Consider the following 13,290-nt stretch of genomic DNA (forward strand, 5'->3'; position numbering starts at 1 on the left):
TGAATGGGACCAGCTCCTACCTTTATCCGGCTAAAGGGGGCTGTACTAAGACTAGGTACGTCCTCTGGGTGGGACCAGGAAGGGGGGTGGTTACACCCCCTATCCTTTGTCCGGTCTTGCGCCAGCTCTGGGGCTGGAGTGCCCCAGGAACTGGTTTAGACCGGAGTATGCACAGGGACACCTTGTGTGCCCCAGGCATGTCTCATTCCTTTCAGCCCTGTCCTACCTAATACACAAAATCCTGTCTGGGGTGGTGCTAGCACCTCCCAAGGCAGGAAACCCTTTGTCCGAGGCTCCCTCGCTGGAAGGACCCCCAGCAGCAGGAGGAGGTCAGACTTGTGTCTGTGGTGGCAGCATCCATTTTGTGATGCTGAGGCTCGAGTTAACTTTAACCTGGGTTCACAGTTACATATATGTCGTGTCCCTCTAGAAGGGTGTAATGCTACCCCCGTCGCCAGAATTGGCGAGGGGGTAGTATTCCAATTCGTATGACAACTTACTCGACATGTTTTGATAATGCTATACCAAAGTTGGCAATAACCACGAGATTATAATGCACTTAAGAGTATATGGTATTGCGTTATCATGGAAAAAGCTTGATTCGCTGACTCCGTTCCCCCTCTTTCCCGCTGCCCTGGGCCACTCCCAGCCAAGTATTGACGCTGTGGAGTTGGTCCCGGGCACTGAATTGCGGCGGCCATCTTGTGTGTGGGTGGGTTTCAGCGCGCTCTAGTTGCGCATAAAAGGGGTCCCTATTGGCCAGGCGCTCGATTGTTGTAAGTGTCTGAGTCCCTCCTGAGGCGGAAACCGGGAGGCTGTGTTACTTTGTGCTATATTGACTGATTTTACTTGCTTTTAAAACTTAAAATAACTGCAAAAATCGGCGTTTAACCTACTTAATCGTAACTCTACCTAAATTAGCTTGATCTAAGAAGCTTGATTCGCTGACTCCGGTCCCCCTCTTTCCTGCTGCCCTGGGCCACTCCCAGCCGAGTATTGACGCTGTGGAGTTGGTCCTGGGCACTGAATTGCGGCGGCCATCTTGTGTGTGGGTGGGTCTCAGCACGCCCTAGTTGCGCATAAAAGGGGATGTCCACCCCTCCGCGCAGTGGACGCGCTATGCGGGCACGCCTGTACCGCGCCGGAGTCGTGCCAGAGTCCTGCCCGTCCGCGGCCGACTAGGCCCAGGGCTGCTGTCACCTCTGTTACTTATTCTCCTTCTGCCCTGAGAAATTTACAATCCATACACTGTACCTTATCCCCTGCCTGTCTGTCTGGATCGCATCTCGTTACTGGGCATCGCGCGTACAGCCTTCTCCCCTCACCCGATCGCTCAGCCTCTAGCATCCTCTGATAATAAAGATTCGCGCATACGTGTTTTATACTTGAACACACGTTCCTTCGTAAAACATCATGTTGATCTTTTCATCTTACTCACCGACGAATGCCCCGATATTCTTCTAATCACTGAAACATGGCTAACTGATGACTCCCTCCCAGATATTCTGGCAGCACTACCCCCTGATTACTATATGCTTAACATCAATCGTCCCCCCCGGCCGTGCTGGTGGGGGGGTGGCAGCTGTCATACGGAAGGAGATCAAATTTATTTCTACATCTTCCCTCACCCTTGTTGATGTAGATAACCTTATCATCAGTCTCGAAACAGGAGAGGGAGCTCTCACTCTCATTGTCCTCTATCGTCCCCCGTCCTCCATGCCGGTTTCCTGCCACCTTTAGCAAACAATTAGCCAATCTGATCACCTCATCTGCCCGACTCACTATCTTTGGCGATTTTAACTATTGGTACAACGATAGCGATGCCGGCCCCCATGCTGCAGAGCTGTTCGAAGTCCTCTCCAATTTCAACATGAGTCAACTCGTCTCCTCCCCCACTCACATCAGGGGTCACATATTAGATCACATCTGGACCTATAACCTCACGCTCTCCTGTTCTGTGGTCACCCCCTGTGTTTGGTCGGACCATCACTTAATCGACACAGCGATCAGTCAGGGGATGTGTCAAAGCTCCTACCGAAGCAGGTGGGGGTCGCTCGCATATGGGGTACCCTCGATTCGCAGGGCTTTCGGTCTTCCTTGGCTGACACTCAACCTCCATTGCGCAGTAACGCGACTGTCCAGGTTTTGGAAGACTACTTTTCCAGCTGGATCACAAAGGCTAGTGATCTCTACGCTCCTCTCTCCAGATTTCCCTGTTCTCGCCACAGCAAATCTCACAGATGGTTTAATACCTTCCTGAAATCCCAGCAGCTTAAACTGCGTCAGATGGAACGCAGGTGGAGAAGTTTCTGCTTACCGCTCGACAGAGAAGCATACATCGAGGCACGCAAAATATACAAAAGCGCAACCACAGCAGCGAAATCCTCATACTTCTCAGAAAGAATATCCGCTGCCCCCAACAAGTCTAAGGAAATATTCAGAATCATGGGCGAGCTGACGTCTGACGTCAGAACCCTCCCTTCCCAGGTCCCCACTCAACAATCTTGTGATGCTTTAAACAGCTTTTTTACTGAAAAGATCATTAAGATCAAGAACACTATCCCCCCTGCCCCTCCTGCCGCCTCACCTGCCCCCTCCCTTGGAAACCCATGCTCACTATCACACTTCCCCTCCTTGATTCTCCCCCCCCTTTCCAAACTTGCCTCTCAAGTCAAATCTGGCTCCCCCGACGACTGCTGTCCTCCCTCCGTCTTTAGGGATATCAGCCTGGCTCTGCCGAACTGCATCTTGCCACTTTTAAACACCTCTCTTGAGGCCGGCACGGTACTTAACTCCTTTAAGGAGGCTGCCTTGGTACCATTGTTGAAAAAACCCGGAGCTGATCCGGAGGACCTTGGAAACTATCGGCCTATTTCTCTCCTGCCTTATCTTTCCAAAATCTTGGAGGCACATATCACCAGTTGCCTCTCAGTTCGTCGAGTGCTCCGGCTACCTTGAACCCAATCAAGCCGGTTTCAGACCTGCCCACACTACCGAGGCTGTGATCTTGGCGGTCATGGACTCTCTCAGGAGCAACGCCGATAAAGGGTCTCCTCAGGCTCTGGTCCTATTAGATCTGTCGTCAGCGTTCGACACGGTGGACCAGAACATCCTTCTCCACCGTGTCGAGCAAGCCGGCATCCGGGGCCTGGCCCTGGCCTGGATCAAGTCTTTTTTGACAGGTAGAACCCAGGCTGTTCACCTGGGTCCTTTCACGGCTACTAGGGAACCTTTCATCTGCGGAGTGCCTCAGGGTTCCTCTTTGTCTCCCCTGCTTTTTAATCTTTATCTTCGCCCGCTCATCCACTCTTTGAAGAGTTGGGACATTACAGTCTTCAATTACGCAGACGACCTGCAAATCATCTTCCCTCTCGCCTGAGGCCCTGATACAAGTCCTGATTGCCCTAGTGCTCTCTCGCCTGGATTTTTCCAACTCCTTGTATCATGGCCTACCGAAATATCTGCTCCACAGGCTGCAAGTTGTGCAGAACCAGGCGGCCAGACTGGCCTACAAAATCCCGAAGTGGCAGTCCGCAAAACCACTGCTCCGCAAACTCCACTAGTTGCCGGTTGAACAGAGAGCCGCATTCAAGATCGGCTGCCTGACTTACAAAGCGGTGACTGGTACTTCTCCCTCTTTCCTCAGATCCCTAGTAACTAGTTACCGTCCGGCACGTAACCTACGGTCCTCTCATCGTCAACTCTTGTCTGTTCTTCCAATCAAACTAACCAATCTCTTTACACAGTCTGACTAGCTCCCCTCTTCTACATCCCTCAGCACTACCCAGCGCCAGGAAACTTACGGTGACAGAGCGCTTTATAAAATTTCCTTAAGATAAGATAAGAAACAGCTAAATGACTTGGTTCCGAAAGCTGCAGACAGGCTCAGCTCATGCTACAGCACCATCTCACATAATTCCAAGCACTCTGCGTTCAGGATTGATAAGGCCTGCCACAGGAGTGACTGATAGGAGGATATGTGTCCATTTTAGGGTTAGATATAGGGATACTATATCTAAAGCAAAGGGTGATTACACCACCTTGCCCCAGCTGATTGATCAGCCAGTTGTGTCAAATTTGGACGGCCAGCCAGGGGTGGCATAATACATGCTGCAGCCCCTGGTAGGCCCTGGGTGCACCCATGCCCTGGGTACCTAAGGTACACTGTACAGGGGCTGATAAGGTGACTCCGTATCCAATTAGATATGCACCTAAGGTACATGGTTGTCAATTTAGAGAGAGCACAGCTAGGCTGTGGGTCTGATTAGCAGGCCCACAGCCAGGGAAAGTCGTAAACCAGTGAAGCAAAAATCGGGGGTGACCATAGGATTGGAGACCCTACTCTCCTACAGCTGGTTTGGGCCCGAAGTTCCAAACTCACGTATTGAATTGTTACAAATACCCGACAGCGACAGTACGAGTTAATGGCTTCACCTCCCCGCGGTTCGCTATAGAGCAGGGATGCCCATTATCACCCCTTCTCTTCGCTCTCTATATGGAGCCGCTGGTGCAGAAATTAAGGTGCAACCCAGAGGTCACAGGGATTCAATTTGGGGACTACATGCATACGATAAGCTTGTATGCCCATGACTTCCTGATATCGTTATCACAGCCCGCGACCGCTTTACCGGCTTGTATAGCTGATCTGGATGCATTTGGCCGGATCTCCGGTTTGAAGGTCAACCTGTGCAAATCGGTAGCACTTGATTTGTCTCTGGAGAAGGGCACCGGAGAACTACTTGCTACAGAGTCTCCCATTCAATGGGCGACTGAGGCGGTTCCTTACTTAGGGATCAAGCTGGCCCCCTCTTTGAGAGATACGGTAGATATCAATTACGCTCAGTTACGAGCCAAAATTCGGAAGGAATTGGGGCAGTGGAAACACTACCCTTTGTCATGGCTGGGTAGGGTTGCAGCAATAAAAATGACGGTTCTGCCACAGGTTTTATATCTATTCCGCACTATCTCCCTGCTCCTCCCAAAGACTGGATGAAGCAGACACAATCTGAACTGGCCCAATTTATTTGGAACAGGAAGAAGTCATGCCTTAAACTCCAAATAGCAATGCTTCAGCTGGGGGGGGATTGGCATCCTAGACTTGTCGTCATATTTCCAGGCGGCGCAGCTCTGTCTCTTGGTGGAATGGAGCAGATGGGAGTCAGAAAAGCACTGGCTTTTCAAGATCAGGCAGTGGCAGGCAGACCTTCACAGGAAATTCCCTTTTACCTAAGCACCACAGACCCCCCAATTTGTATGCCTCCTATATCACTAGGGTTCCGTTGGAGATATGGGATAGGACGAATACTTACCACGAATTTACTACCTTTCCGTCCCCACTTACACCGATCTTAGATAACCCAGACTTCATGCCAGGGTTAGATGCCGTGGCCTTCGGGAGATGGCGAGCGGCGGGATGCAGATTCCTTTATCATCTTTATGCAACAGATGGGGTGATTTCCTTCGCTCAACTTCGCCAGGACTATGGACTGGCGTAGGGGGAAAGATTACGTTACATGCAGGCACGTCACTGGGCCCTTAGTGAGCAAGTTCGCTCTGGAGCGGATAGACTACTTACTCCATACGAATATTGGTTAATCACCCGTAAGACCGACAAGAAGTTAATTTCTGATTTGTACAAGATGCTATTGAATAAATACGCATACGTCTACAATGCTGGTAGGGCGCGCTGGGAGAAGAAACTGGATAGGACCTTTCTCGTACAGGATGGAACGGCATTTATTATAGGGCGCGTCATTCCGCTTACCATATGGGGCTTACAGATACTCTTACCAAAATTGTAACGTATTGGTTTTACACCCCTGAACGGCTTAATGAAATGGATCGCACCAAGGATGCATTTTGCTGACTCTGGTGCATTTGCTCTGAGACTGCAGACATCTTCGGGGCTATTGGACACAGGTGTTGAATGAGGTGGATTCACATTTCGACACGGAGATTCCTTGCCTCCCATCGTATGTCTTACTGGGGCTTACAAACCCTCTAATGTATCCACTGCGCTCCCGTAGAGGTCGCCTGATCGCGATTGCGCTGGGCTCAGCATTGCAGACCAATGTGGTTCATTGGCGGACATAGACGGTGCCCTCGATGCATGGATGGCTCCACCGCCTATGGATGGTGCTAGGCATGGAAAAACTTTGACAATATCGGGCAAGGGAGAGAAATATGCGGAATTATTGCAGCCCTTTTTGTCCCTGTTGTCTTCAGAGTTTCGCAAGGTTTCTTGCCCCCGGTATGTCAGACTGTTGAGTCTCTCTGACACGGGCGATGGCAAAAAGGGGAGAATATGAAGGCTTGGCTCAAACTCTATGGACTGAGACCGTGGGGAGGGGTGGGTTAGGGAGGGTCGGGTAGGGGGATAGGTTGGGGTTTAGGGTGGGCATGCTTCTTTCTCCCCTTTTCTTTTGGTCCCCCCCCACCTTTGGATGGGTTTGCAGAGGGGTTATACACCTATACTCATTGTATTGCTTTGACCTGTGACTGACGCTGGGATGCGATTTATTTTGTGTATTAGGCTTTGGTTAAGCTACTTTCAGTAATGTCACTGATCTGTTCTTTGTGTATGCTTCTCCTGTGACGCTCCTTCAATATAAATGAATACTAAAACATGTTATTTTCCCACTAACTTGGACAGCTAAGAAACATGTTATCTATCTATATTCATGGAAACATTGCCTGCTTTCTCAGTGCCCATGTTGCCTCCTCTTGTCCCATCCACACCGTCCTGGGAGACTGAGCATTTGTGACAGAGTGAAATCACTGTTTGAATGCCATACGGTGTCCTTTCTTGCTGTGGTGTCCATCTGGACATCTAAGGAAAGGACCAAAGTTTAAGGGTATCTTGTATGTATGCAGCATTTCTATAGCACATCCCTAACCAAGTCAGCAGAGTGCTCTACAGGTTTAAATAGAAGAATAAAGTTTGAGTCATAGATAAAGTAGCTGGTTTGTGGACAGAATGCATCGTGATGTAGTGTTCTTTAAAAAGGTTGCTCTCCTAGTCTGCATCAAGCTAAAGGCATTGTAGCAAAATACTAACATCTCAGGAGGCAGCTCTGTGAATGTGGAATAGAGAAACTTTAATCTAGAATATAGAAGCATGAACATGCAGTAAAGGAGAATTTAAGAATTTAAGAATAGAGCTATTAACAGCCCATGTATGTCCTTTACAGCTACCTCATTTCTTAACCCTTTCTTCTATTGCACTCATCAAATTTTCAGTCAGACTGTGAAAATGACGGAGTCCCCGTATTCTTTGCTGAAGGAACCTTCCTGAAGGTCGTATTTTAAGTTGTGCTCCAATGCTTGGATTGTCTTGTATGACAAGCCAATAACTTGGAATATCCTAGTGATATGCTCTGTTTGTTTGTTGAAGACAGTGTAAGCTTGGTCTAATCTTCCTCTTCAACATCTATATTTTCTTTGTTACTACCAGATCTTCACTTGTGATTGTTGTTTATTTTTCGTGTGCTTTCACAAGCACATGTTCAAGGCATCCCCAGTTGCAAAATCTTTATCCAAATTAGCATCTTTCTGATTTTCTACTCAGGTTAATTTCTCTTTATGAGTAACATTTTTCGACTTAAAATTTTGCTCATACCACCTCCTGGCATGAAGGACATTACAAGTGGCTGTTTCTTTCCATAAGAGAATGGCTTTTATTTTGCCATCTTCAATATATCACAGTGTCCAAACATTTGACCCTCTTGCTAATATCATTTGTGAGATCGAGGTTTTGATCATTTCGGTTTTAACTTTCAAAAATGTTAGACATTCTTCTTGTATATCATCCGACATTCTAAACAGGTAGTTGTTAGACCTGGCACCTTGGCGTGGGTCTCCCTTCAACTTTTTATTACTGTGCCTCATGTGTTTTTCTGGTGTTAGCTGCTCAGAGCACTGTGCCACTGCCAATCAGTGCCACAGTGCAAGTGCTCCCTGTGTAAATTGCTATATTGATTGGATTCCATGATTGACTTATTTGGGTTACTGTTAGACCCTAGTACAGTGCACCAGGAGTGCCCAGGGCTTTTAATTCCAAATGCTGCTAGTGCGCTTGCAGCACTGGTTGTGCCACTCACAGAAGCAGCCCTGTAAAATGTGTCTAAGGTCTGCCATTGCAGAGCCTGCTTACAGTCTGGTACTGTCATGCTGACTGGGCAAGTGCACCCACTTGCCAGTCCCTAAACCTTCCCTTGACTCCATATTAGTCACCCCTATGGTAGGCCCAAGGGCAGGGTGCATTGTAAGTATAAGGTAGGACAAAGCCCAGATGTATGTGGAATGTCCTAATAGTGAATTACAGCCATTTTCGTTTTTCACTATTGCAAGGCTATCTGTTCTCATAGGCCAGAATGGGCTGTAGAATTGTTACATTCTTTGATCCTAACAGACTCAGGGGACATGGTATGCCTGAACTCAGAATAATAAAATACATCTTTTAGTAAAGTTTATTTTAATATTCTGTGTTTGCAAATACCACTTTTAGAAAGTAGGTATTTGCTTGCCTAACCTTTTCAGCCCGCCTCGGCGAGGATGTGCATCTGCTGTCTGGTTTCTGTGAGTGACAGGGCTGGGGAATTCCATGAGACAGGCTGGGGCAGCCCGGTGGTGAATAGAGAGATTTACATCCAGATGGGTGGGAGGAGTACACCTGGGCTCTGAATAGAACTGTGCCTTTCCACCACAATGCTGGCTCCACCCCCTGGGGAGCATCTGATGTCTCTGCCCTGCACACTGAAAAGACAAGCCAGAGTCCTGTAAACAAAGTACTCCAGAACTGGGCAAAGGCCCCCTGGCCTGAAAGAACAAAAGATTTGTGGTATAAGTATTGGGTCCCTGAGCCCAAGAAATCAGATCCTGCTGAAACAAGAACCTCTGCCTGACGAGAAGTAACTGGAAAAGCTGTAAGGAGGAGTACTGTCCCTGACCTGGCGGGGGATTGCCTGCAGTGGTTGCCTTGCTACTAAAGGTGAGGAAAAAGACTGGAAAAGACTTTTGCTCAACTTGTGCTTTAAAGATCTCCAAGGGCTTGTGGGTGAGCTTCCCCCTGAACGAAGTCCCAGGACTAGTGGACTTCCACCGCCTTAAAGAGAGCTGCTGGAAAAGCTGATTTCCCAGTAACGCTGGAACTGCGATCTGTGTGCGCCTCGAAGACTTCACTGCTGTGAATCCCCGTGCCAGGTGTCTGCCCCGAACAAAGCAACTTCGCTCCCCCACGAACCGTAGCTCACACCGTAAAAAGGGCCCCGCACCGCTTCACCCTTCCCCTTCGAGCCGCACTGCTGGCATTGAAGTTACGAGCGCACCGCAGAGCCGAGTACGGCTCGCACACCTGCAGCGTACTGTTGGCCTCGCACCGCGCTGTCCGGGATGGCTCGTACGCCGCATCGTAAAGGAAAGGTCTCGTAGCCTGCACCGTCCGCCTTACTCTACGCGGCCCCCGCCCTACGCCTCGCATCAACGACTGAACACGAGCCGGGGCTCGCACCGTAAGGATCGACAACGCTGCTGCATCACCCCCTGTTCGAATCAAAGGTACTGTGTACGCCTCGAACCCCCATCCTAATACGCCCCGGACGGAAGCGTCCGCTGCCCGCATTAGACTCGTGTTCATTTTTCAATTGCTGTACGAGCGGAACCAAGGGACCGAGTCGCACAGAACTGAAAAACTACGCATTTAAACATGAACTCTTTTGCTAATAAGTATTGTGGATTATTTGACGTTATTTGGTCTTGTGCTAAGCCTTTACATAAAAGATCATTATTATTTATACAAACCTAGTGTGGTGTCCATCTGTGGTGTTGTTCCGGAGTTAATGTGTGTGTTCACAAATGCTTAACCTATAACGCCTCTGAGAATAAGTCTTATCTGCTCGCGCCAAGCTACCTAGAGGGTGAGCAGGGGTTATTTTAAGAGGTTAATCCCCTTATCCTGACTAGTGGAGAGGGTCCCTGCTTGTCACAAGTCCTTACCTGTGCCAACCAGAGACCCCCAAATCTAACAGTAGTCAAAACACTTCAAAGAGAATGATTTTATTGAGGAAGGCTTCTTGATTTTCAATCCAGGCAAACTCCTTCTACAAGCCCACAGCTAAATTACCTTATAACATGAACACATCACCATGTCCTGCATGTTTCTTTTTTAAGAGTGAAATCGAATCGCAGCTAACACCCAAGCTGGATTTTCAATGAATCCATGTGGCTAGATACCTGAATGTTTGATATTACAACAGTGGAATCTATCAAATACAAAACTAAAAAACACAAAAAAAAAACAGCCCGGCAGTACTAGTTCATAATAACACAACTTTACTATGCATTAAGATTTATTATCAACACTAAACTTCTTGTTCGCCTAGTTTTAATTAAACAAGTAAACAATCAACATGGGTACCCGCGTTTACACCAAATTACTAAGTCAGTGGCAGCAGGGAAAGTAAGGCAATGTTTCAAATGTTAGTGATTTAAGCATTTGATGTGTGTGTGTGGAAAAGCATTTGAAAAACACCACAGTGCCCCTGACTTACCTGATTTGCAACTACTGCATCTTGAGGATCATCTGGTTCTGCTGCTGCCAACAAGGCTTGCAAGGATAACAAGACCGTCCTCAGGGTCATAGCCGCTGCCCTAAAAGAAAGATAAAACGTATTGGTTGATTTATTGCCTAGTTATACCCTCATATTTTTGTGGCACATGGATGGACATTAATATTCTTCAAACGACTCAAAATCACACAAGAAATATTATGACTTTACAGATAGGGTATTAAATTATCTACCAACACTGGAGAACAAAAAGTAACCTTTTTACAACAAATAAGCTCAGTGTGATTTTGAACATTAAAAATAAAGGGTGTCATGATGAAAATCAATTCTGTAGTAAAGAAGAAAGGGTTACTTGTAGTCTTAGCTCTTTATCGTAGGAATCTTCATTGAAGTTATATATGCTAGAATAATTCCCCACTGCATACGCAGCCCCAGAGTACTTTCCATAAATGAAGTGTCATTAAAATGTCACAAAGGATGTCAGTGTTCATCTGCCCTTATGATGTCCAGCACCCTGTAACAGCCTGATGTTAATGTTTTTCCTGGAAATAAGGAAATGAACCCCTAATGAGCTATTTCAAACCTGCATTGCAGCACCTAATGTGCAAGAGGTTCAAAGTGTATAACAACGTAGGCAAAAAATGCAGTCTGAGAAGCTTACATTTGTAAGGTAAGAAAATGTGCCCCGTTTCAGACTCAAGAAGCTTCCTCTACCCATGATGCACTCCACTGGCCCCAGCTTAACAAAGTCAGTTTTTTGTGTGCTTTTTTTTTTTTAAACTGTGAAATATGGGCTATATTTGTTTCCAAATGCACAACCTCACCCAGCCGGGGAGGCAGGTGGCTTATTTAGAACTTCAATGAAGGCACAACTATAACTACGAGTTAAGTAACCTTTTCTTCTGCATCGCTGCACCTTTATTGATAGACAAGTGTTTAAAGAAACAGAAAATACAATGTGGCTAGACTCTCTGATTTGGCCATAGTTAGACAGTTGGTTTGCTTTCCTCAAGCCCTTTGTTTTGTTTAGGTAGAAGTGAAAGACTTCTCTAATATCTACTGAATGGGGGGCTTGTTCTACTTCTGAGGAAGGACTGGGAAAGAAAGTAGACAAAGTAATAGCTTGATTAATATGAAAGTAAGAAAGGTCTCTTGGAAAGAAGGATATATTAGTTCTCATTACCCTATTAACAGTGAAAAACTGTTAAGGGCTCAACTCCTAATAAAGCGTGATATTCCTTCACTCACTAAGAGGAGGTGGTGGCAGCTAGGCAAGCTGTCTTCCAAGAGATTCTTCAAAATTGACGTATGTATCTGGTCAGAAAGGAAAGCTTTGACAGAATATTCAACTCCCATGGCGGAGAAGATGGTCTAATTGGAAGGAACATAGAGTCCTTTCAAAAAGTCTTTGATGACAGGCAATTATTAAAAAAGATAGCTGATTTGGAACTTTACTGTAGGTTTTAACTGCAGTTAGATTAAAAGAAGACTGGTGCAAATTAAAGCTAGTCTTGGGCTAAATAATAACTTCCTCTGACAGGTGACTAGATTAATCCCATGATCCCGATACCAAATGCAGAATCTTTTCCATTTCATGAAATAGCACAGTCCTGTGGAGGGACATGTTGTTTCTATCAAGATGTTCATGCAGGCCAGTGGATGATTTAAATGGCAGTACTGTGACTTCATGAGCTGTGCTGCCAAATTCAATGATGTTAAAGTTGGGAGTGGAGTTTGCCCCTGAATTGTGGTCAGCAGATCCACCTTGCACAAATATCTTCTGTGAGGTTCCATGGACCACTGCAAGTGGTCATGATACCACAAATGCCTTAGCCAATGCTGTACCATGAATATAAGTTTTGCTGTATAACTCTGCAGTTTCAGTATTACTGAGGGGATTGGTGAAAGAGCATATCACCCACATAACAGCTCTTTTTAGAGCTACCCTACCTCTAAGCAATCCAAATTATTATTAAAAACTATTTTCTTTCACTGTTTTTCCCCGTTACGCGCTCAGGGAGCGCGTACCAGAAAGCGTACCCTGGAACGCACCCAGCGTTTACCCGGCAAAAATTTCAATCCTTCTAGGCCCCCCTCAGAAAACCTAGGGGGTCAGGGGGTGTCTACTCTGCCCCCTTTTAATTATTTCCCCCTTTCTTTTTCACCTTTTGTGTCTCGATTCTACCTCGACACAAGATGGCGGACTCTCCGGACTGTTTAGAATGTTGACAGAAACCAGACAGCCAATCAGCTTTCCGCTCGCGCACTCCCGTAGCGCGCCGGGTGCGCTCCCCGGTACGCGTACCTGTAAGCGGTCGAAGCGCGCATATAAATATATATATGTTTTTGAAGTAAATTCTCAAAATAACCACTGGAGCAATTTTCAGCAAATATAGCAAAGGCACATCTGCGTACCAGTCCCTACAATTTTGCAAAGTTTGGCATAATTTCTTTCAGCGGTTTGGGCTGTAGACTGGTCAGACCGTCCAATGGAAATTAACATGGGGAAAACACGTTTTGGGACCCCTCTTTTTTCTCAGCCCCCACTTCACGAATCCCCCCGAAACTTCCTAGGAAGGAGCACAGCGGAGCTGGCCTAAATTTTGGAAAATTACACGCAAATTCCTCAACCGGCGCCAGAGTCATTTCCAATAGAATGTTGCGGATTTCCCTTGGTAGCAAATCCTAACTATAACTACCTACTGGCGACTGCCAGAAGGTAATA

General features: G+C 46.9%; 1 protein-coding gene across 2 annotated transcripts in view; it reads right to left on the reverse strand.

Annotated features, from left to right (window-relative positions):
• UBE2K (ubiquitin conjugating enzyme E2 K) overlaps positions 1 to 13,290 on the reverse strand; it is a 355,329-nt gene that overhangs the window by 113,134 nt on the left and 228,905 nt on the right. For both annotated transcript variants that reach the window (XM_086963963.1, XM_086963964.1), the window contains exon 5: positions 10,548 to 10,647. In XM_086963963.1, coding sequence (XP_086820089.1) covers positions 10,548 to 10,647 — 100 coding nt within the window. The remainder of the gene's footprint in view (positions 1 to 10,547; positions 10,648 to 13,290) is intronic.

Source organism: Lissotriton vulgaris, chromosome 3_2 (assembly GCF_964263255.1).
Source record: "Lissotriton vulgaris chromosome 3_2, aLisVul1.2, whole genome shotgun sequence".
Lineage (NCBI taxonomy): Eukaryota > Metazoa > Chordata > Amphibia > Caudata > Salamandridae > Lissotriton > Lissotriton vulgaris.